This window comes from Acipenser ruthenus, unplaced genomic scaffold (genome assembly GCF_902713425.1).
Source record: "Acipenser ruthenus unplaced genomic scaffold, fAciRut3.2 maternal haplotype, whole genome shotgun sequence".
NCBI classification, from domain to species: Eukaryota; Metazoa; Chordata; class Actinopteri; order Acipenseriformes; family Acipenseridae; genus Acipenser; species Acipenser ruthenus.
The window spans coordinates 60,544-85,443 of NW_026708112.1; the positions used below are offsets into that span (position 1 = coordinate 60,544).

At 48.8% G+C, this 24,900-nt stretch overlaps 1 protein-coding gene across 1 annotated transcript; it reads left to right on the forward strand.

The window, feature by feature from the left end:
- Positions 1-4,055: 4,055 nt before the first annotated feature.
- LOC131729636 (beta-1,3-N-acetylglucosaminyltransferase manic fringe-like) lies at positions 4,056-24,900 on the forward strand. The gene is made up of 8 exons (XM_059019847.1): positions 4,056-5,716; positions 14,566-14,611; positions 15,058-15,160; positions 16,446-16,599; positions 19,759-19,844; positions 22,875-23,040; positions 23,150-23,235; positions 24,523-24,900. The coding sequence occupies exons 1-8, from the start codon at positions 5,255-5,257 to the stop codon at positions 24,587-24,589; spliced, it is 1,170 nt and encodes a 389-aa protein (XP_058875830.1). The 5' UTR covers positions 4,056-5,254; the 3' UTR covers positions 24,590-24,900.

The window sequence follows — 24,900 nt, forward strand, 5'->3', positions numbered from 1 at the left end:
ACGTGGGAAGCTGTTTATGTTTTAGTGTAATTGTAATTTGAATTGTAATTACTGCAGCGTAATGGCAACTAATTGTAACTGACAAAGTGAGACCTGCAGTGCCACGTTCTGACCACAAGAGGGCGCACATACATCACTTAAAAAGCATTTGAGAGCGAGATAAGTGGGGGATGATAGCCCACTCTGTGTGTGTGTGTATCTCTGTCTGTTTGTGTGTGTGTGTCTGCCTGTTTCTGTGTGTGTGTGTCTCAGTGTCTGTCTGTGTGTGTGTGTCTGTGTGTGTGTCTCAGTGTCTGTCTGTGTGTGTCTCAGTGTCTGCCTGTTTCTGTGTGTGTGTGTCTCAGTGTCTGTCTGTGTGTGTGTGTCTCAGTGTCTGCCTGTCTCTGTGTGTGTGTGTCTGTGTGTGTGTCTCAGTGTCTGTCTGTCTGTGTGTGTGTGTCTGTGTGTGTGTCTCAGTGTCTGTCTGTCTGTGTCTGTCTTTGTGTGTCTGTGTTTCTCAGTGTGTGTGTGTGTCTCAGTGTGTGTGTGTGTGTGTCTGCCTGTTTCTGTGTGTGTGTCTCAGTGTCTGTCTGTGTGTGTGTGTGTCAGTGTGTGTGTGTCTGTGTGTGTGTCTCATTGTCTGCCTGTCTCTGTGTGTGTGTGTCTCAGTGTCTGTCTGTGTGTGTGTGTCTGTGTGTGTGTCTCAGTGTCTGCCTGTTTCTGTGTGTGTGTGTCTCAGTGTCTGTCTGTGTGTGTGTGTGTCAGTGTGTGTGTGTCTGTGTGTGTGTCTCAGTGTCTGCCTGTTTCTGTGTGTGTGTGTCTCAGTGTCTGTCTGTGTGTGTGTGTCTGTGTGTGTGTCTCAGTGTCTGTCTGTGTGTGTGTGTGTCAGTGTGTGTGTGTGTGTGTGTGTCTCAGTGTGTGTGTGTGTGTGTGTCTCAGTGTCTGCCTGTCTCTGTGTGTGTGTGTCTCAGTGTGTGTGTGTCTCTCTGTGTGTGTTTCTCAGTGTGTGTGTGTCTCAGTGTCTGTGTGTGTGTCTCTGTGTGTGTGTGTCTCAGTGTGTGTCTCTCTGTGTGTGTGTCTCAGTGTCTGCCTGTCTCTGTGTGTGTGTGTGTGTGTGTGTGTGTCTGAATTCTGCAGTGTGCGGCTCTTTTGAATAGGGGAGCGAGAGAGATATTATATATATATATATATATATATATATATATATATATATATATATATATATATCACACACATATATTATTATATAGGTGTCCAAAACCATTTATTTTTTCAGTAAAACTACAAAATGCACTCCAGGACAGCTGTGGTCTTTTTAATAAATAAATAAATGAATGAATAAATAAACATTGTGTTTTTTTTTTGTTTTTTTTTGATTCCTTGCTTGTTATTGTTTCAAACAGAAAGAGGCCTTTTCTTTTCTTTTCTTTTCTTTTCTTTTCTTTTCTTTTCTTTTCTTTTGCCGTTTCTAAAGGTCTTTTCAGCTAGGCCGTAAACCGACCCTGGGACTTTCCTGGTCGGGGTGTCCCCTTACCGCTGCGCTGCACCTGGGGGACGACTCTCAGGGCGCGGGCTTTGTCAGGAGCCAGGTGGTAAGCTGGACCGTGAACAAAACATGAATGAAACCTGAGATTTAGACAAGAGGTGACTTTATATAACTGTTTCTGAGAGAGAGAGAGAGAAAGAGAACATGAGGGGCTGGGAGGGAAGCAGTGTAGCTCTAGCGGAGCTGAGGAGGGACTGGGAGGGAAGCAGCGTGGCTCTAGCGGAGCTGAGGAGGGACTGGGAGGGAAGCAGTGTGGCTCTAGCGGAGCTGAGGAGGGACTGGGAGGGAAGCAGCGTGGCTCTAGCGGAGCTGAGGAGGGACTGGGAGGGAGGGAGGCAGTGTGGCTCTAGCGGAGCTGAGGAGGGGCTGGGAGGGAAGCAGTGTGGCTCTAGCGGAGCTGAGGAGGGACTGGGAGGGAAGCAGTGTGGCTCTAGTGGAGCTGAGGAGGGACTGGGAGGGAAGCAGCGTGACTCTAGCGGAGCTGAGGAGGGACTGGGAGGGAAGCAGCGTGGCTCTAGTGGAGCTGAGGAGGGACTGGGAGGGAAGCAGTGTGGCTCTAGCGGAGCTGAGGAGGGACTGGGAGGGAAGCAGTGTGGCTCTAGTGGAGCTGAGGAGGGACTGGGAGGGAAGCAGTGTAGCTCTAGTGGAGCTGAGGAGGGACTGGGAGGGAAGCAGTGTGGCTCTAGCGGAGCTGAGGAGGGACTGGGAGGGAAGCAGTGTGGCTCTGGTGATTTAGAGCTGAGGAGTTTTACTCTCACTAAAACTTGAAATTGGAAGTCCAGAAATGAAATTGGTGATGCGATTTTATTTATTTTGTGAAATGCATCTGATTGAAAATGAAGCGAGACGGGGCTGGCAGTCTCTCCCCTGTTATTAACACGGCTCCCAAATTGAATTTCACGCTGGCTGACCGCAGGGCTCCTCTCTGCCTCTTAGTAACACAAGCGCCCATCTGCCTCAGCTTCACAGACACTTAGCCACAGAGATTATGAGAGAGGAGGGGAGGAGGGGGAAGAGAGAGAGGAGGGAGAGGGAGAGAGAGAGGGGGAGAGAGAGAGGGGAGGGGAGGAGAAGAGAGAGGAGGGGAGGGAGAGAGAGGGAGAGGGGAGGGGAGAGAGGAGAAGAGAGGAGGGGAGGGAGAGAGAAAGGGACAGGGGAGAGGGGGAGAGAGGGGGGGGGAGGGGAGAAGAGAGAGGAGGGGAGGGAGAGAGAGAGGGACAGGGCAGAGGGGGAGAGAGAGAGGGGAGGGAGGAGGGGAGGGAGGGAGAGGGGAGAGGGGGGAGCGAGAGAGGGGAGGGGAGAGAGGAGAAGAGGGAGAGAGAGGGACAGGGCAGAGGGAGAGAGAGAGGGGAGGGAGGAGGGGAGGGAGGGAGAGGGGTGAGCGAGAGAGGGGAGGGGAGAGAGGAGAAGAGAGAGGAGGGGAGGGAGGGAGAGGGGAGAGGGGGGAGAGAGAGGGGAGGGGAGAGGAGAAGAGAGAGGAGGGGAGGGAGAGAGAGAGAGTGGAGGGGAGGGAGAGAGTGGAGGGGAGGGAGGGGAAGAGGGGAGGGGAGTGAGAGGGATGGGGAAGAGAGGGAGGGGAGGGGGAGAGGGGAGAGATAGAGGAGGGGAGGAGAGGGAGAGAGAGAGGGGAGGGGAGAAAAGAGAGGAGGGGGAGGGAGGAGAGGGAGAGGGGAGAGAGAGGAGGGGAGAGATAGAGGAGGGGAGGAGAGGGAGAGAAAGAGGAGGGGGAGGGAGGAGAGGGAGAGGGGAGAGAGAGAGAGAGGGGAGGGGAGAAGAGAGGGGAAGAGGGGAGGGTAGAAGAGAGGGGAGAGAAGGGGACATGAGGGGGGAGAGGGAGGAGAGGAAAGGGGACCGAAGGTGAAGTTTATAAACACAGATGGAATTGTTTTCCTGCGACTCACTGAAGAGGCCCGTCTGTTATTTTTTCTAATCCACGGATCCCCCTGCGATGCTGATATTAAAGAAGACGAGGTTCAGCGGTACAGTTGGGTGTTTTATTAGTTTTTTTAAACGTCGTGTTTCGGCGCTGTACAGACGTTCTGTGTCGTTATCCGTTAGAGCTTCAGCTTGATTTGGACGATCTCCTTTACCTTGTTTTAATTTCTCGTTCCTCTCCGGTTTCTCTTGAGATATACGAATGCACCAGCTTGACATCATTTTAACGTATTCTCATCGTGTTGCTCATTAATGAACATTTCTGCTCTGTGGGTGTCGTCCAGCGATCGAAAACGAGACATTTTGTGTTTTGAATTGAAAGCAACGGTCTTGAAGAGTCGAATGGGTCAAAGTTCAAGTATATTTTCCTCTAGAGGAATTGTCGTTTTTGACGTCACTCCTGTGGGATTATACCTTTATTTTTTAAAAAAACACTCTTTTCGTATTTAAATGAGAAAAAATGAAATTATTTTTTTGGTTAACTAACTGCTTCTCGCTCATTTTTGCACCTGTAGCTTTTCGTGTTGCTATTGGTCCGCCGGCTTCCTAAAAACTTGCTACGTCACGACCCTCTTGCCATATTAGGCGAGGCGTGGGCGTGGTTTCAGATGAACTCTTTCGAAACTAAAAACGCAGAAGTCAAAATAATGTGCCAAGTGGCTTAGTGCGCAGCGGACACGCACCGAGAAACCAGTTCACGCGTCATTACTGGTCGTTTTAATATATTATATTGATTTCCGCTAAAGAGCAACGCCGTATTTCTTTACCGAAGATGCCTGTACATCTAACCCAACTGCTGAACGAGGCTTTAAAATGATGAATCTGAAGAAGGCGTTTTAAATTATCGTATTATTTTCTGTATTTGTACGGACATTATTATACATATATATATTTTTTTAATTAAACTTGTTATAATATATTTTCTGATCAGACCTTTAGCGTGTCGTTTTGTATAAAATAACTTTTTTAAATGATTATTATTATTATTATTATTATTATTATTATTATTATTATTATTATTATTATTATTATTATTATTATTATTATTATTCTTGGAATATCTAAGATGCGGCAGTAATTTGATCGATTCCACTTTAATCGATAGTTATTCATACTTGTAACTAAAAAAAACTTTATTAAACTAAACACACACACACACAATGCGCGCTGCTCTGTCGCGCACACTGTGGCACGTGAATTGCACTTGAAGTAAAAAATAATAATTAGTCCTACATGATTAATAAAATTTATAATTATAGTTTATTATTATTAAAAATAATAATAATAATATTTTCAACAATATACAACTGAGGGACACACTTTTAAAACAAGTATTCTCAACAAAATAACGTGAATTAAAATGATACCCTATCCTAATAATAAGGAATATATAAAAATAATTTTTATTCAAGGATTTAACAGGCTGTTGAACTGTTTGCTGATATTATAAAGAAATGTGGGGGAAATAATCACAGAGGCCTGCTCAGGTAAAGATTGTGAAAGTCTGACTCAATTCTCGGTGATTTATCTTAAAGAACTGAAAAAAATATAGATGTGAATTGATATCTATAACGAAAATGATGTATAACGGTAAAGGGTAGGCTAATAATATATAATATTTCATATAATATAATCATATAATAAATATATTAATATAGATTTAAATGTCGTTGGGGTATAACGGTAAAGGGTAGGCTAATAATATATAATATTTCATATAATATAATCATATAATATATATATTTAATATATATATTTATATTTTTGTGTGAAAGAAGCGTTATTTTGTACAGGATGTTACTGGGGAAGGTTTTACTCGCTCTCTCCGGAGCTACCCTCGCCTGTTTCCTCCTCCTTTTTGTGGATTTACAACGCCGGACTCGACTGGAAATTAAGGGGGTGACTATGAACGCGGGGCGCCCCGGAGCGCCGAGCGGGTCCAGATTGGATCCCCAGCCGAGTTCAGAGCGTCCCAAGCCGGGGAGCTCCGTGGCACAGCCGCCGCTGGACGGCGCCGAACTCCGGCTGCCCTCCATCAGAACTTTAAACCGTAACCCGGGCGACGTGGAGCGGGACGTCACCGGCAAAACGAGCCGGTTCTTCACTGCTGTGGGAGCGAAGCCGGTAATTATAAGAGACCCCGTCCCGTCGCTTCAGCTGAAAGACATTTTCATCGCCGTGAAAACGACGCGAAAGTTTCACAGAGCGCGGCTGTCGTTGCTGTTGGATACGTGGGTTTCAAGGACACGTGATCACGTAAGTACCGAATCAATCCGTTACATACGGGTGTTATTATGATAAAAAAAAAAAATCCATTGAGGGGTGGTGCGCGTTTTTGTGAGGCGAACCACGAGAGCGACAATGGGGTTTAAAGATGGTCAGCGCCCCTTTAAAGGGAGGGACCCGCGATACTGTTAATAAAGCTAATAAGAGGTGAGAGAATGGATTTTAAAGATGGTCAGCGCTCCTCTAAAGGGAGGGACCAGCGATACTGTTAATAAAGCTAATAAGAGGTGAGAGAATGGATTTTAAAGATGGTCAGTGCTCCTTTAAAGAGAGGGACCAGCGATACTGTTAATAAAGCTAATAAGAGGTGAGAGAATGGATTTTAAAGATGGTCAGCGGTCCTTTAAAGGGAGGGACCAGCGATACTGTTAATAAAAGCTAATAAGAGGTGAGAGAATGGATTTTAAAGATGGTCAGCGCTCCTTTAAAGGGAGGGACCAGCGATACTGTTAATAAAGCTAATAAGAGGTGAGAGAATGGATTTTAAAGATGCTCAGCGCTCCTCTAAAGGGAGGGACCAGCGATACTGTTAATAAAGCTAATAAGAGGGGAGAGAATGGATTTTAAAGATGGTCAGTGCTCCTTTAAAGGGAGGGACCAGCGATACTGTTAATAAAGCTAATAAGAGGTGAGAGAATGGATTTTAAAGATGGTCAGCGCTCCTTTAAAGGGAGGGGCCAGCGATACTGTTAATAAAGCTAATAAGAGGTGAGAGAATGGATTTTAAAGATGGTCAGCGCTCCTTTAAAGGGAGGGACCAGCGATACTGTTAATAAAGCTAATAAGAGGTGAGAGAATGGATTTTAAAGATGGTCAGCGCTCCTTTAAAGGGAGGGACCAGCGATACTGTTAATAAAGCTAATAAGAGGTGAGACAATGGATTTTAAAGATGGTCAGCGCTCCTTTAAAGGGAGGGACCAGCGATACTGTTAATAAAGCTAATAAGAGGTGAGAGAATGGATTTTAAAGATGGTCAGCGCTCCTTTAAAGGGAGGGACCAGCGATACTGTTAATAAAGCTAATAAGAGGTGAGAGAATGGATTTTAAAGATGGTCAGCGCTCCTCTAAAGGGAGGGACCAGCGATACTGTTAATAAAGCTAATAAGAGGTGAGAGAATGGATTTTAAAGATGGTCAGCGCCCCTTTAAAGGGAGGGACCAGCGATAATGCTTCTAGTGATAAAAATTGATTTTAATATATATAAGAACGGCACACAGCTCTCTATACAAGGATCACAGGATCCAACAGGAAACTCATCAGTCAAGCATTAGAAATAGTTCATGAAGTCACTGAGAAACTGAAAACTCACTGTTTTAATAATAATCTACAACACACACACACACACACACACTGAGGCACACACACCCAGATACACACACTGACACTGACACACACACACACACTGACGCACACACACTGAGGCACACACACACACACACTGACGCACATACACTGAGGCACACACACACACACACTCTGACACACACACACTGACACACACACTGAGGCACACTGACACACATACACACTGACACACACACACACACTGACCCACACACACTGACACACACACACACACACACACACACACACACACACTGACACACACACTCTGACACACACACATACAGACACACTGACACACACACGCACACACTGAAACACACACACACTGACACACTCACACACATACACACTGACACACACACAGACACACTGACACACACACACAGACACACAGACACAAACACACACTGACACACACACTGACACACGGACACAGACTGACACACACACTGAGACACAGACACACACTCTGACACATACACTGAGACTCACACACACACTGTGACATGCACACACACTGACCCACACACACACTGACACACACACACAGAGACACACACACTGACACACACACACAGAGACACACACACTGACACACACACACACACACACACACACTGACACACACACACTGACACACACACTGACACACACACACACACACACAGATAAACAGACAGACACAGACACACATATTTATTTGTCAGACGCTTGCTTTCATCCCAGGCGACTCACACAGCTGTCAGAGACAGGGTTACAATGCAGCCTTCATATTGAAACACAGTGCGGTTAACAGCAAATGCAAATCATAGCACTGCTAGAATACAAGATGAAGGAGGAGGCAGCGAGGCAGGATCGCAGCGAGTTCTCTCTCCAGCGTCACATCAGCAGTCTTTATGATGCACTGTACATACACATGTATGTATTGTATAACTGCTTTGGCAACACCTGCTATTGTAAGTCGTGTCAATAAAGCACCATAGAATTGAACTGAAAACATTATTAAGTTGATAGTAAAGCGACGCGGTTTCAGCGTTCGTTCTCTAAGACTCTGGCAGGTCGTCTTGCTGTTGTTTTTGCTGCGTTGCCATGGCGCTGCTTCTCTCGTCTCTCGGTATGAAAGCGAAGCCTGGTTGCCAGCTTCCTGTTCTATCCGCGCTTCATCTGTGATCTCGCAGACACACTTCTGCTCTGCAAGAAAACCAAAAGAGAACTCGCTTCCTCTGAACCCAGTTTCGTCTTGAGTCGCAGTCTGGCAATTCTAGTTATAAAAATATTTCCTAAACACATCACAGTCTCACTACAGTGCTAATGTCGCCCTGTTTACCCTACAGTAAAAGCACAGTGTGATACAGCACAGCGAAAGCTAAGGCATAGGGAAGCATTGTAAAGCACAGAGAGGTCTGGTAAAGCATAGGGAAGCATTGTGAAGCACAGAGAGGTCTGGTAAAGCATAGGGAAGCATTGTAAAGCACAGAGAGGTCTGGTAAAGCATAGGGAAGCATTGTAAAGCACAGAGAGGTCTGGTAAAGCATAGGGAAAAATTGTGAAGCACAGAGAGGTATGGTAAAGCACTGGGAAGCATTGTAAAGCACAGAGAGGTCTGGTAAAGCATAGGGAAGCATTGTAAAGCACAGAGAGGTCTGGTAAAGCATAGGGAAGCATTGTAAAGCACAGAGAGGTATGGGTTATGATGTAATACAGCCATCTGAAATGTCTTTATAATATACAGCGCTAGACCCTGATATTGATGCGATCCAGCCCTCTGAAATGTCTTTATAATATACAGCGCTAGACCCTGATATTGATGCAATCCAGCCCTCTGAAATGTCTTTATAATATACAGCGCTAGACCCTGATATTGATGCAATCCAGCCCTCTGAAATGTCTTTATAATATACAGCGCTAGACTCTGATATTGATGCGATCCAGCCCTCTGAAATGTCTTTATAATGTACAGCGCTAGACCCTGATATTGATGCGATCCAGCCCTCTGAAATGTCTTTATAATATACAGCGCTAGACCCTGATATTGATGCGATGCAGCCCTCTGAAATGTCTTTATAATATACGGCGCTAGACCCTGATATCGATGCGATCCAGCCCTCTGAAATGTCTTTATAATATACAGCGCTAGACCCTGATGTTGATGCGATCCAGCCCTCTGAAATGTCTTTATAATATACAGCGCTAGACCCTGATATCGATGCGATCCAGCCCTCTGAAATGTCTTTATAATATACAGCGCTAGACCCTGATATCGATGCGATCCAGCCCTCTGAAATGTCTTTATAGTATACAGCGCTAGACCCTGATATCGATGCGATCCAGCCCTCTGAAATGTCTTTATAATATACAGCGCTAGACCCTGATATTGATGCGATCCAGCCCTCTGAAATGTCTTTATAATATACAGCGCCAGACCCTGATATTGATGCGATCCAGCCCTCTGAAATGTCTTTATAATATACAGCGCTAGACCCTGATATTGATGCGATCCAGCCCTCTGAAATGTCTTTATAATATACAGCGCTAGACCCTGATATTGATGCGATCCAGCCCTCTGAAATGTCTTTATAATATACAGCGCTAGACCCTGATATTGATGCGATCCAGCCCTCTGAAATGTCTTTATAATATACAGCGCTAGACCCTGATATTGATGCGATCCAGCCCTCTGAAATGTCTTTATAATATACAGCGCTAGACCCTGATATTGATGCGATCCAGCCCTCTGAAATGTCTTTATAATATACAGCGCTAGACCCTGATATTGATGCGATCCAGCCCTCTGAAATGTCTTTATAATATACAGCACTAGACCCTGATATTGATGCGATCCAGCCCTCTGAAATGTCTTTATAATATACAGCGCTAGACCCTGATATTGATGCGATCCAGCCCTCTGAAATGTCTTTATAATATACAGCGCTAGACCCTGATATTGATGCGATCCAGCCCTCTGAAATGTCTTTATAATATACAGCGCTAGACCCTGATATTGATGCGATCCGGCCCTCTGAAATGTCTTTATAATATACAGCGCTAGACCCTGATATTGATGCGATCCAGCCCTCTGAAATGTCTTTATAATATATAGCACTAGACCCTGATATTGATGCGATCCAGCCCTCTGAAATGTCTTTATAATATACAGCACTAGACCCTGATATTGATGCGATCCAGCCCTCTGAAATGTCTTTATAATATACAGCGCTGGACCCTGATATTGATGCGATCCAGCCCTCTGAAATGTCTTTATAATATACAGCGCTAGACCCTGACATTGATGCGATCCAGCCCTCTGAAATGTCTTTATAATATACAGCGCTAGACCCTGACATTGATGCGATCCAGCCCTCTGAAATGTCTTTATAATATACAGCGCTAGACCCTGACATTGATGCGATCCAGCCCTCTGAAATGTCTTTATAATATACAGCGCTAGACCCTGACATTGATGCGATCCAGCCCTCTGAAATGTCTTTATAATATACAGCGCTAGACCCTGATATTGATGCGATCCAGCCCTCTGAAATGTCTTTATAATATACAGCGCTAGACCCTGATATTGATGCGATCCAGCCCTCTGAAATGTCTTTATAATATACAGCGCTAGACCCTGATATTGATGCGATCCAGCCCTCTGAAATGTCTTTATAATATACAGCGCTAGACCCTGATATTGATGCGATCCAGCCCTCTGAAATGTCTTTATAATATACAGCGCTAGACCCTGATATTGATGCGATCCAGCCCTCTGAAATGTCTTTATAATATACAGCGCTAGACCCTGATATTGATGCGATCCAGCCCTCTGAAATGTCTTTATAATATACAGCACTAGACCCTGATATTGATGCGATCCAGCCCTCTGAAATGTCTTTATAATATACAGCGCTAGACCCTGATATTGATGCGATCCAGCCCTCTGAAATGTCTTTATAATATACAGGGCTAGACCCTGATATCGATGCGATCCAGCCCTCTGAAATGTCTTTATAATATACAGGGCTAGACCCTGATATTGATGCGATCCAGCCCTCTGAAATGTCTTTATAATATACAGCGCTAGACCCTGATATTGATGCGATCCAGCCCTCTGAAATGTCTTTATAATATACAGCGCTAGACCCTGATATTGATGCGATCCAGCCCTCTGAAATGTCTTTATAATATACAGTGCTAGACCCTGATATTGATGCGATCCAGCCCTCTGAAATGTCTTTATAATATACAGCACTAGACCCTGATATTGATGCGATCCAGCCCTCTGAAATGTCTTTATAATATACAGCGCTAGACCCTGATATTGATGCGATCCAGCCCTCTGAAATGTCTTTATAGTATACAGCGCTAGACCCTGATATTGATGCGATCCAGCCCTCTGAAATGTCTTTATAATATACAGCGCTAGACCCTGATATTGATGCAATCCAGCCCTCTGAAATGTCTTTATAATATATAGCGCTAGACCCTGATATCGATGCGATCCAGCCCTCTGAAATGTCTTTATAATATACAGGGCTAGACCCTGATATTGATGCGATCCAGCCCTCTGAAATGTCTTTATAATATACAGCGCTAGACCCTGATATTGATGCGATCCAGCCCTCTGAAATGTCTTTATAATATACAGCGGAGTAGCGGATGCGGTTAAACTCCATCGGCACGCTGCATCGCTGAGGCGGAAGTGACATCACTTGGTGCTCGTTGGTGCGGGGAAGTCATCAACAGTATGGCGATATTAATAACATGCTGCACTGCAAGGCTGTGGTTGACCTGATAGAGCTGAAAGCTTATCGGGACGAAGGTTTAGTTATATTTAACTGACTAATTTGGAGCTAGCTTGGTGTTATATTAAAATGCTGAAAGCCGCTAGCCTGCCACTTGTAAATGTTGCAAAATATGAAGATATTAATGGATACACTTTCAAATGCAGTTCGCCCACTTTTCGTAACTTTGTAACGTATTTGTTTGAAGTATAAAAGGCCAAATAACATACACGATAAATAATAATAATAATAATAATAATAATAATAATAATAATAATAATAATAATAATAATAATAATAATGTGTTGTCTCTCGCGTATGTTATTCTTGTACGTCACCAGCTCGGTTGGTTAGTCTGGAGAAGTTGGCAAATGTGATATTGTTTATCAATGTGTTTATTAGCGCTGTTATATGGTTATTAAAATTAAACAACTCCATACCCATTTTCAAAAGATTTGGCGTGTTTGCCAGTGTGTGTCAGTGTGTGTGTCTCTGTCTGTGAGTGTGTGTCTCTGTCTGTGTGTGTGTGTCAGTGTGTCTCTGTTAGTGTGTGTGTGTCAGTGTGTCTCTGTTAGTGTGTGTGTGAGTGTCTCTGTCTGTGAGTGTGTGTGTCTGTTAGTGTGTGTGTGTCAGTGTGTGTGTCTCTGTCTGTGAGTGTGTGTCTCTGTTAGTGTGTGTGTGTCAGTGTGTGTGCGTGAGTGTCTCTGTCTGTGAGTGTGTGTCTCTGTTAGTGTGTGTGTGTCAGTGTGTCTCTGTTAGTGTGTGTGTGAGTGTCTCTGTCTGTGAGTGTGTGTGTCTGTTAGTGTGTGTGTGTCAGTGTGTGTGTCTCTGTCTGTGAGTGTGTGTCTCTGTTAGTGTGTGTGTGTCAGTGTGTGTGCGTGAGTGTCTCTGTCTGTGAGTGTGTGTCTCTGTTAGTGTGTGTGTGTCAGTGTGTCTCTGTTAGTGTGTGTGTGAGTGTCTCTGTCTGTGAGTGTGTGTCTCTGTTAGTGTGTGTGTGTCAGTGTGTCTCTGTTAGTGTGTGTGTGAGTGTCTCTGTCTGTGAGTGTGTGTGTCTGTTAGTGTGTGTGTGTCAGTGTGTGTGTCTCTGTCTGTGAGTGTGTGTCTCTGTTAGTGTGTGTGTGTCAGTGTGTGTCAGTGTGTGTGTGTGAGTGTCTCTGTCTGTGAGTGTGTGTCTCTGTTAGTGTGTGTGTGTCAGTGTGTGTCAGTGTGTGTGTGTGAGTGTCTCTGTTAGTGTGTGTGTGTCAGTGTGTGTGTCTCTGTGAGTGTGTGTCTCTGTTAGTGTGTGTGTGTCAGTGTGTGTGTGTGAGTGTCTCTGTCTGTGAATGTGTGTCTCTGTTAGTGTGTGTGTGAGTGTCTCTGTCTGTGAGTGTGTGTGTCTGTTAGTGTGTGTGTGTCAGTGTGTGTCTCTGTTAGTGTGTGTGTGTCAGTGTGTGTGTGTGAGTGTCTCTGTCTGTGAGTGTGTGTGTCTGTTAGTGTGTGTGTGTGTGTCAGTGTGTCTCTGAGTGTCTCTGTCTGTGAGTGTGTGTCTCTGTGTGTGTGTCAGTGTGTATGTGTGTGTGTGTCTCTGTCTGTGTTTGAGTGTGTGTCTGTGAGTGTGTGTCAGTGTCTCTGTCTGTGTTTGAGTGTGTGTCTCTGTTAGTGTGTGTGTGTGAGTGTCAGTGTGTGTGTGTGTGAGTGTCTCTGACAGTGTGTGTGAGTGTGTGTGTGTGTCCCTGTCTGTGTGTGTGTGTGTGTTTCAGTGTGTGTGTGTGTCTCGTGTGTGCGTGTGTGTGTGCGTGTCTGTGTGTTTTTTTTTAACCAAATGGATCTCTTTCTCTGGGGATTGTTAAAAATGAATAATTGTTTTAAGTTGGTCAGTGGTGTAAATAATAGAGAAAACACAAAGTGACTGCGCTACCAAAACCAGCTCGAGACATGTTATAGTGTGGATATAAATCGAATTAATAAATAAATATATATATAACCCACCCCCACTCCTATGAAGTGTGTAGCGTGTCTGCACAGAGGAAGTTGCACCACAGAGTTTCACTCTGCTCACCACAATGCAGAAGCAGCATTTCTAACACAGGATGTTGCCCCAGTACAAAACAACACAGCCAGCCAGTGCAACCCACACCCCTTCTGTCTAAAAAAACATGTTCCCTGTGACTCAGTCACACACACACACACACACACACACACACACACAACCCGGTCACTTCATCAGCACACCCCAGTATAGGGGTGTTACAATGGGGTGAGGCTGGTAGAATGGGACCACAGTGTGCTAACTATACCCTCCATGATCTTCAATGGCAGACAGACAGACCGCGGCACTGCAATGGCTCTGTATTACACTGAGGGGCAATGGTAGCACAAGTATAGGGCAGCTACAATGGGGTGAGGCTGGTAGAATGGGACCACAGTGTGCTAACTATACCCTCAATGATCTTCAATGGCAGACAGACAGACAGCGGCACTGCAATGGCTCTGTATTACACTGAGGGGCAATGGTAGCACAAGTATAGGGCAGCTACAATGGGGTGAGGCTGGTAGAATGGGACCACAGTGTGCTAACTATACCCTCAATGATCTTCAATGGCAGACAGACAGACAGCGGCACTGCAATGGTTCTGTATTACACTGAGGGGAGGCTATGGTGTCAAATGCTTCAGCTCATTAAAGACAGTTAATAATATAATCTCCTCTTCTTTGCAGACCTACATCTTTACTGATGAGGAGGATGAAGAATTGACCTCCAGAGGTGGGTCCTTTTAAAAAAACCACAGGCTTGAAAGAATCGGAGTGAGAACTACAGCTCCCAGCATGCCTCCGCAATCGTGGTAACAGCGAGGGATGATGGGAGCTGTAGTTCTTTGCGCAGGCAGGTAAAGAGGTGACGCTGACAAGATCAGGATAAATAAAATCTGAACATAAACTAGAGAACACTACCAGCTCCCAGCATGCCTCTCCACCAGAGGCAACAGCAAAGGATGCTGGGAGCTGTAGTTCCAATGTTACTAAAAAAAAAATTACAGATTGGTACTTTGTGATTTTGAGACTGATGTAAAACTGAGGTACGGGGAGAGGGGAGAGAGAGGAGGGAGGAGGGGGGCTCTGTCATACAAAGAGTGCAAGAGAACGAAACACCCTCTCGGTGTGATGCTCACACGCCTCACCCTGCTGCGTTGATCTCTGTGTTGTGTTCAGGTTTTCATCTCATCGTCACAAACTGCTCCTCTGAGCACAGCCACCAAGCCCTGTCCTGCAAAATGGCTTCGGAGTACGAGGCGTTCATCGCGTCCGAGAAAAAGTGAGTGACTCTCAACAGGGAAGCATTATGAAGCACAGAGAGGTCTGGTAAAGCATAGGGAAGCATTGTAAAGCACTGAGAGGTCTGGTAAAGCATAGGGAAGCATTGTAAAGTACAGAGAGGTCTGGTAAAGCATAGGGAAGCATTGTGAAGCACAGAGAGGTCTGGTAAAGCATAGGGAAGCATTGTAAAGCACAGAGAGGTCTGGTAAAGCATAGGGAAGCATTGTGAAGCACAGAGAGGTCTGGTAAAGCATAGGGAAGCATTGTGAAGCACAGAGAGGTCTGGTAAAGCATAGGGAAGCATTGTGAAGCACAGAGAGGTCTGGTAAAGCATAGGGAAGCATTGTGAAGCACAGAGAGGTCTGGTAAAGCATAGGGAAGCATTGTAAAGCACAGAGAGGTCTGGTAAAGCATAGGGAAGCATTGTAAAGCACAGCGAGGTCTGGTAAAGCATAGGGAAGCATTGTAAAGCACAGAGAGGTCTGGTAAAGCATAGGGAAGCATTGTGAAGCACAGAGAGGTCTGGTAAAGCATAGGGAAGCATTGTGAAGCACAGAGAGGTCTGGTAAAGCATAGGGAAGCATTGTGAAGCACAGAGAGGTCTGGTAAAGCATAGGGAAGCATTGTGAAGCACAGAGAGGTCTGGTAAAGCATAGGGAAGCATTGTGAAGCACAGAGAGGTCTGGTAAAGCATAGGGAAGCATTGTGAAGCACAGAGAGGTCTGGTAAAGCATAGGGAAGCATTGTAAAGCACAGAGAGGTCTGGTAAAGCATAGGGAAGCATTGTAAAGCACAGAGAGGTCTGGTAAAGCATAGGGAAGCATTGTGAAGCACAGAGAGGTCTGGTAAAGCATAGGGAAGCATTGTGAAGCACAGAGAGGTCTGGTAAAGCATAGGGAAGCATTGTAAAGCACAGAGAGGTCTGGTAAAGCATAGGGAAGCATTGTAAAGCACAGAGAGGTCTGGTAAAGCATAGGGAAGCATTGTAAAGCACAGAGAGGTCTGGTAAAGCATAGGGAAGCATTGTAAAGAACAGAGAGGTCTGATAAAGCATAGGGAAGCATTGTAAAGAACAGAGAGGTCTGATAAAGCATATGAAAAAACAAACTTTTGTGATGTTGCATTCAAATCCATCTCTCCCTCCTCTATCTTCTCTCCTCTCTCTCTCTCCCCCCTCTTTCTCTCCTCTCCTCTCTCTCCTCTCTCCTCCCCTCTCCTCTCTCTCTCTATCCTCTCCTCTCCTCTCTCTCCTCCCTTCTCTCCCTCCTCTCTCTCTCTCTCAGGTGGTTCTGTCACGTGGATGATGATAACTATGTGCTCCCTCACTCCCTCCTCTCTCTCCTCGCTGCCTTCCCCCTGGATGGAGACGTCTACGTGGGCAAACCCAGCCTGAACCGACCCATCGAGGCAGCCGAGCCGCTGCCCAACAACCAGACAGTGAGCAATGCTAACCCCTCACCCCAACCCCACCCCCACCCCAACCCCCAACCCACACCCCAACCCCAACCCCTCATCCCATCCCCAACCCACACACCAACCCACACACCAACGCCAACTCCAACCCACACCCCAACCCACAGACCAACCCCAACCCACACACCAACCCCAACCCCAACCCCAACCCACACACCCACCCCAACCCCAACCCCAACCCCAACCCACAGACCAACCCCAACCCACAGACCAACCCCAACCCCAACCCCAACCCCAACCCCAACCCCAACCCACACACTAACCCCAACCCACACACCAACCCACACACCAACCCCAACCCCAACCCACACCCCAACCCCAACCCACACACCAACCCCAACCCCAACCCCAACCCACACACCCACCCCAACCCCAACCCCAACCCCAACCCACAGACCAACCCCAACCCACAGACCAACCCCAACCCCAACCCCAACCCCAACCCACACACTAACCCCAACCCACACACCAACCCACACACCAACCCCAACCCCAACCCACACCCCAACCCCAACCCACACACCAACCCCAACCCCAACCCCAACCCACACACCAACCCCAACCCACACACCAACCCCAACCCCAACCCCAACCCACACACCCACCCCAACCCCAACCCCAACCCCAACCCACAGACCAACCCCAACCCACAGACCAACCCCAACCCCAACCCCAACCCCAACCCACACACCAACCCACACACCAACCCCAACCCCAACCCACACCCCAACCCCAACCCACACCCCAACCCCAACCCACACACCAACCCCAACCCACACCCCAACCCCAACCCACACACCAACCCCAACCCACACCCCAACCCCAACCCACACACCAACCCCAACCCCAACACCAACCCCAACCCACAACCCCAACCCCAACCCACACCCCAACCCCAACCCACACACCAACCCCAACCCCAACACCAACCCCAACCCCAACACCAACCCCAACACACAACCCCAACCCCAACCCACACCCCAACCCCAACAGTGAATATCGAACAAACTGTATTGGTTGCAAACAAAACCATCATTACAGCCCGCTTGCGTTTCTAAAGGCGGTTTGGTGCCCTCTGGTGGCTGAGTGTCGTTTCCGCAGCTTCAGGTTCCACAGCAGCTCGATCATATCACCAAGCACTTGGCTGATAATATGAATTGTTTATTTTTTAGAAATGTTTAGTTTTTTTTTAGACAAAATAATTTAAACCCAATTCAAGAGACCAGCAACAGTCTAAAAAAAAAAAAACATCTGAGGGATGTTTCCTTCCTCCCCTGCTGGTTCACGGTGCAGTGTCCATGTTTCCTTCCTCCCCTGCTGGTTCACGGTGCAGTGTCCATGTTTCCTTCCTCCCCTGCTGGTTTTCGGTGCAGTGTCCATGTTTCCTTCCTCCCCTGCTGGTTTTTGGTGCAGTGTCCATGTTTCCTTCCTCTCCTGCTGGTTCACGGTGCAGTGTCCATGTTTCCTTCCTCCCCTGCTGGTTCACGGTGCAGTGTCCATGTTTCCTTCCTCCCCTGCTGGTTCACGGTGCAGTGTCCATGTTTCCTTCCTCCCCTGCTGGTTTTTGGTGCAGTGTCCATGTTTCCTTCCTCTCCTGCTGGTTCACGGTGCAGTGTCCATGTTTCCTTCCTTCCCTGCTGGTTCACGGTGCAGTGTCCATGTTTCCTTCCTCCCCTGCTGGTTTTCGGTGCAGTGTCCATGTTTCCTTCCTTCCCTGCTGGTTTTCAGTGCAGTGTCCATGTTTCCTTCCTTCCCTGCTGGTTTTCGGTGCAGTGTCCATGTTTCCTTCCTCCCCTGCTGGTTCACGGTGCAGTGTCCATGTTTCCTTCCTCCCCTGCTGGTTCACGGTGCAGTGTCCATGTTTCCTTCCTCCCCTGCTGGTTTTCGGTGCAGTGTCCATGTTTCCTTCCTCCCCTGCTGGTTTTCGGTGCAGTGTCCATGTTTCCTTCCTCCCCTGCTGGTTCACGGTGCAGTGTCCATGTTTCCTTCCTCCCCTGCTGGTTTTCGGTGCAGTGTCCATGTTTCCTTCCTCCCCTGCTGGTTTTCGGTGCAGTGTCCATGTTTCCTTCCTCCCCTGCTGGTTTTCGGTGCAGTGTCCATGTTTCCTTCCTCCCCTGCTGGTTTTCGGTGCAGTGTCCATGTTTCCTTCCTCCCCTGCTGGTTCACGGTGCAGTGTCCATGTTTCCTTCCTCTCCTGCTGGTTCACGGTGCAGTGTCCATGTTTCCTTCCTTCCCTGCTGGTTCACGGTGCAGTGTCCATGTTTCCTTCCTCCCCTGCTGGTTTTCGGTGCAGTGTCCATGTTTCCTTCCTTCCCTGCTGGTTTTCAGTGCAGTGTCCATGTTTCCTTCCTTCCCTGCTGGTTTTCGGTGCAGTGTCCATGTTTCCTTCCTCCCCTGCTGGTTTTCGGTGCAGTGTCCATGTTTCCTTCCTCCCCTGCTGGTTTTCGGTGCAGTGTCCATGTTTCCTTCCTCCCCTGCTGGTTTTCGGTGCAGTGTCCATGTTTCCTTCCTCCCCTGCTGGTTTTCGGTGCAGTGTCCATGTTTCCTTCCTCCCCTGCTGGTTTTCGGTGCAGTGTCCATGTTTCCTTCCTCCCCTGCTGGTTTTCGGTGCAGTGTCCATGTTTCCTTCCTCCCCTGCTGGTTTTCGGTGCAGTGTCCATGTTTCCTTCCTCCCCTGCTGGTTCACGGTGCAGTGTCCATGTTTCTCTAAACCTGATTTTTAAGCTCCTTTGAGCTGGTGAACCCAAACCTGCGGGTTCTGAACCGCCTTCCTGATTCCATTCCAATCACGTGACAGCCTTTTCCACTAGCCCCGCCCATATTCACAGTCACACCATTACAGTGGAATCGGGGAGAGGGCGGAGCCCAGCGGTGAGGGTTCTGCGGACGAGCTTCTCAAAGGCAGGTTTTAAAAATGATCAGGAACTCAGAACCGCTCACGATGACTGCAGACAAGAAAATGAAAATGATTTCTGAAGCTTGGTCCTTTTTATTGTGCAGGCATTCTAAACTCTCTCTCCCCCTCACTCCCTCTCTCTCTCTCTTTCCCCCTCTCCCCCTCTCCCTCTCTCTCCCCTGACCTTCCCTCTCTCTCCTCTCTCTCTCCCCTCCTCTCTGTTCCAGCGCTCGGTGTTCTTCTGGTTTGCCACCGGGGGCGCCGGATTCTGTTTGAGTCGCAGGCTGGCAGAGAAGATGGAACCATGGGCAAGGTATCAGAGTGAAGTGACATCACATTCAAATCTCTCTCCCTCTCTCCCCTCTCCTCTCTCCAACCCCTCCCTCTCTTTCCCCTCTCCTCTCTCCAACCCCTCCCTCTCTCCCCCTCTCCTCTCTCCCACCTCTCCCTCTCTCTCCCCTCTCCTCTCTTCTCTTCTCTCCTCTCTCCCACCCTCCCTTCTCTTCTCCCTCTCTCCCACCCCTCCCTCTCTCTCCCTTCTCTTCTCCCTCTCTCCCACCCCTCCCTCTCTCCCCCCTCTCCTCTCTCCCACCCCTCCCTCTCTCCCCTCTTCTCTCCCCCTCTCTCTCTCTAGCCCCTCCCTCTCTCTCCCCTCTCCTCTCTCCCACCTCTCCCTCTCTCTCCCCTCTCCTCTCTCCCACCCCTCCCTCTCTCTCCCCTCTCCTCTCTCCCCTCTCCTCTCTCCCACCTCTCCCTCTCTCTCCCCTCTCCTCTCCAACCCCTCCCTCTCTCTCCCCTCTCCTCTCTCCAACCCCTCCCTCTCTCCACCCTCTCCTCTCTCCCACCCCTCCCTCTCTCCCCCCTCCCCTCTCTCCAACCCCTCCCTCTCTCCCCCCTCTCCTCTCTCCCACCCCTCCCTCTCTCTCCCTTCTCTCCCCCTCTCCTCTCTCTCCCCTCTCCTCTCCTCTCTCCCACCCCTCCCTCTCTCTCCTCTCTCCTCTCTCCCACCCCTCCCTCTCTCTCCCCTCCCTCTCTCTCCCCTCTCCTCTCTCCCACCCCTCCCTCTCTCTCCCCTCTCCTCTCTCCCACCCCTCCCTCTCTCTCCCCTCTCCTCTCTCCCATCTCTCCCTCTCTCTCCCCTCTCCTCTCTCCAACCCCTCCCTCTCTCCACCCTCTCCTCTCTCCCACCCCTCCCTCTCTCCCCCCTCCCCTCTCTCCAACCCCTCCCTCTCTCCCCCCTCTCCTCTCTCCCACCCCTCCCTCTCTCTCCCTTCTCTCCCCCTCTCCTCTCTCTCCCCTTTCCTCTCCTCTCTCCCACCCCTCCCTCTCTCTCCTCTCTACTCTCTCCCACCCCTTCCTCTCTCTCCCCTCCCTCTCTCTCCTCTCTCCTCTCTCCCACCCCTCCCTCTCTCTCCCCTCTCCTCTCTCCCACCCCTCCCTCTCTCTCCCCTCTCCTCTCCCCCTCTCTCTCTCTCCAGCCCCTCCCTCTCTCTCCCCTCTCCTCTCTCCCACCCCTCCCTCTCTCTCCCCTCTCCTCTCTCCCCTCTCCTCTCTCCCACCCCTCCCTCTCTCTCCCCTCTCCTCTCCCCCTCTCTCTCTCTCCAGCCCCTCCCTCTCTCTCCCCTCTCCTCTCTCCCCTCTCCTCTCTCCAACCCCTCCCTCTCTCTCCTCTCTCCCACCCCTCCCTCTCTCTCCCTTCTTCTCTCTCTCTCCTACCCCTCCCTCTCTCCCCCTCTCTCTCTCCCACCCCTCCCTCTCTCTCCCCTCCCTCTCTCCCCCCTCTCCTCTCTCCCACCCCTCCCTCTCTCTCCCCTCCCTCTCTCTCCTCTCTCCTCTCTCCCACCCCACCCTCTCTCTCCCCTCTCCTCTCCCCCTCTCTCTCTCCAGCCCCTCCCTCTCTCTCCCCTCTTCTCTCCCCCTCTCTCTCTCTAGCCCCTCCCTCTCTCTCCCCTCTCCTCTCTCCCACCCCTCCCTCTCTCTCCCCTCTCCTCTCTCCCACCCCTTCCTCTCTCCCCTCTCCTCTCTCCCACCCCTTCCTCTCTCAACTCCTCTCTCCCACCCCTTCCTCTCTTTCCCCTCTCCTCTCTCCCCTCTCCTCTCTCCCACCCCTTCCTCTCCCCTCTCCTCTCTCCAACCCCTCCCTCTCTTTCCCCTCTCCTCTCTCCCCTCCCTCTCTCCCACCCCTCCCTCTCTCTCCCCTCCCTCTCTCTCCCCTCTCTCTCCAACCCCTCCCTCTCTCTCCCCTCTCCTCTCTCCCACCCCTCCCTCTCTCTCCCCTCTCCTCTCTCCCACCCCTCCCTCTCTCTCCCCTCTCCTCTCCCCCTCTCTCTCCAACCCCTCCCTCTCTCTCCCCTCTCCTCTCCCCCTCTCTCTCTCTCCAACCCCTCCCTCTCTCTCCCCTCTCCTCTCTCCCACCCCTCCCTCTCTCACTCACAACCACCCTCTCTCTGTGTCTCTGTATTGAGTTGACGGCAGTGTCTCTGTGTCTGTATTGAGTTGACGGCAGTGTCTCTGTATTGATTTGACGGCAGTGTCTCTGTGTCTCTGTATTGAGTTGACGGCAGTCTCTCTGTGTCTCTGTATTGAGTTGACGGCTGTGTCTCTGTGTCTCTGTATTGAGTTGACGGCAGTGTTTCTGTGTCTCTGTATTGAGTTGACGGCAGTGTCTCTGTGTCCCTGTATTGAGTTGACGGCAGTGTCTCTGTGTCCCTGTATTGAGTTGACGGCAGTGTCTCTGTGTCTCTGTGTCTCTGTATTGAATTGACGGCAGTGTCTCTGTGTCTCTGTGTCCCTGTATTGAGTTGACGGCAGTGTCTTTGTGTCTCTGTGTCCCTGTATTGAGTTGACGGCAGTGTCTCTGTGTCTCTGTGTCCCTGTATTGAGTTGACGGCAGTGTCTCTGTGTCTCTGTCTCTGTATTGAGTTGACGGCATTGTCTCTGTGTCTCTGTATTGAGTTGACGGCAGTGTCTCTGTGTCTCTGTGTCTCTGTATTGAGTTGATGGCAGTGTCTCTGTATTGAGTTGACGGCAGTGTCTCTGTGTCTCAGTGTCTCTGTATTGAGTTGACGGCAGTGTCTCTGTGTCTCTGTATTGAGTTGATGGCAGTGTCTCTGTGTCTCTGTATTGAGTTGACGGCAGTGTCTCTGTGTCTCTGTATTGAGTTGACGGCAGTGTCTCTGTGTCCCTGTATTGAGTTGACGGCAGTGTCTCTGTGTCTCTGTGTCTCTGTATTGAGTGGACGGCAGTGTCTCAGTGTCCCTGTATTGAGTGGACGGCAGTGTCTCTGTGTCTCAGTGTCCCTGTATTGAGTTGACGGCAGTGTCTCTGTGTCTCTGGTGTTCAGTGGGGGTCGGTTCAGCCTCACCTCGGATCTCATTCGCTTGCCCGATGACTGCACAGTGGGGTACATCGTGGAGCGTCGTCTCGGGGTCCCCCTGCTGCGCAGCCAGCTCTTCCACTCCCACCTGGAGAACCTGCAGCTCATCGCGCCCCAGAACCTGAGGAGACAGGTGAGGGGAGCAGCGGAGACGAGAGTCCCCGTGGAATGCCAGCGCAGCCCCGCGGGATTGACTGACGTGACTTTTCATTTTTTCCGTCGTTGTTTCCTGCTGTCTGTAGGTCACGCTGAGTTACGGCACGTTCGAGAACAAACTCAACAGCATAGAACTCAAAGGAGTCTTCACAAAACAGAACGACCCGTCCAGGTAAACTCAGCACCGCCCCCTGCTGGCGGAGGCGAGGCAGTGCAGGCGCAGGTCACACGTCACACGTTTCTCCATCTCTCTGTTTGAAGCGCTTCTCCCATCGTCAGGAAACTTAACATTATTCAGCTCAAGTTATTGAGAATCTCAGATTCTGGGTAGAGGGGGTCTCTGAATCTCAGATTCTGGTTAGAGGGGTCTCTGAATCTCAGATTCTGGGATGGAGGGGGTCTCTGAATCTCACATTCTGGGGTGGAGGGGGTCTCTGAATCTCACATTCTGGGGTAGAGGGGGTATCTGAATCTCACATTCTGGGGTAGAGGGGGTATCTGAATATCAGGTTCTGGGGTAGAGGGGGTCTCTGAATCTCACATTCTGGGGTGGAGGGGGTCTCTGAATCTCAGATTCTGGGGTAGAGGGGGTATCTGAATCTCAGGTTCTGGGGTAGAGGGGGTCTCTGAATCTCAGATTCTGGGGTAGAGGGGGTCTCTGAATCTCAGATTCTGGGTGGAGGGGGTCTCTGAATCTCAGATTCTGGGGTGGAGGGGGTCTCTGAATCTCAGATTCTGGAGTAGAGGGGGTATCTGAATCCAGATTCTGGGGTAGATAGGGTCTCTGAATCTCAGATTCTGAGGTGGAGGGGGTCTCTGAATCTCAGATTCTGGGGTGGAGGGGGTCTCTGAATCTCAGATTCTGGGGTGGAGGGGGTATCTGAATCTCAGGTTCCTGAATCTCAGATTCTGGGGTAGAGGGGGTCTCTGAATCTCAGATTCTGGGTGGAGGGGGTCTCTGAATCTCAGATTCTGGGGTGGAGGGGGTCTCTGAATCTCAGATTCTGGAGTAGAGGGGGTATCTGAATCCAGATTCTGGGGTAGATAGGGTCTCTGAATCTCAGATTCTGAGGTGGAGGGGGTCTCTGAATCTCAGATTCTGGGGTGGAGGGGGTCTCTGAATCTCAGATTCCGGGGTAGAGGGGGTCTCTCAATCTCTGTCTGTCTGTCTGTACACATTTCTCCATACATCTCAAACAACTGTCAGTGTGACAGATAGACGGATGGAGGTACAGACAGACAGACAGACAGACAGACAGACAGACACCCCCCGATATCCCTAAAATCGGATCCTCTCAGTAACTTAATAATACAGATCACAGTGTTTGAGTAATCGCTGTACATTAAGAATGATTGCTGACATCATAATAAGATAAAACAAACATGACTTTAAAAAAAAAAAAAATGTTATTGTCTCGGATTTCTTTAATCTCTCAGTTCTGTATTTTTCTCCTGACAGGTTTAAGACTCTCCACTGCCTGCTCTACCCAGACACCCGCTGGTGCCCCCAGCAGTACGCCCTTTGACCTTTCAACTTGACCGCGGTCACGTTAACTATCGTCAAGCGCAGGAAAAAACAAAATGCTCTTTTAATAAAAGTCTATCGGCCCAAACGGCGTTGGCTTATCTTGACCAATCAGAAGCTCTTAAATGCTCGGGCAGCCAATGAGAAACAAAAGGACTGAACCTCTCTCTCAGCCAATCAGATTCTCGGATTAGTTTATCAGTTACGACCAAGAATATATTGTATTTAATTTTTTTTTTGCTATCTTGTGCCAACTCTGAGTTTACCTGAACAACTGTGTTGTTTTTATTAATAAAGATTTTTAAATGGAAA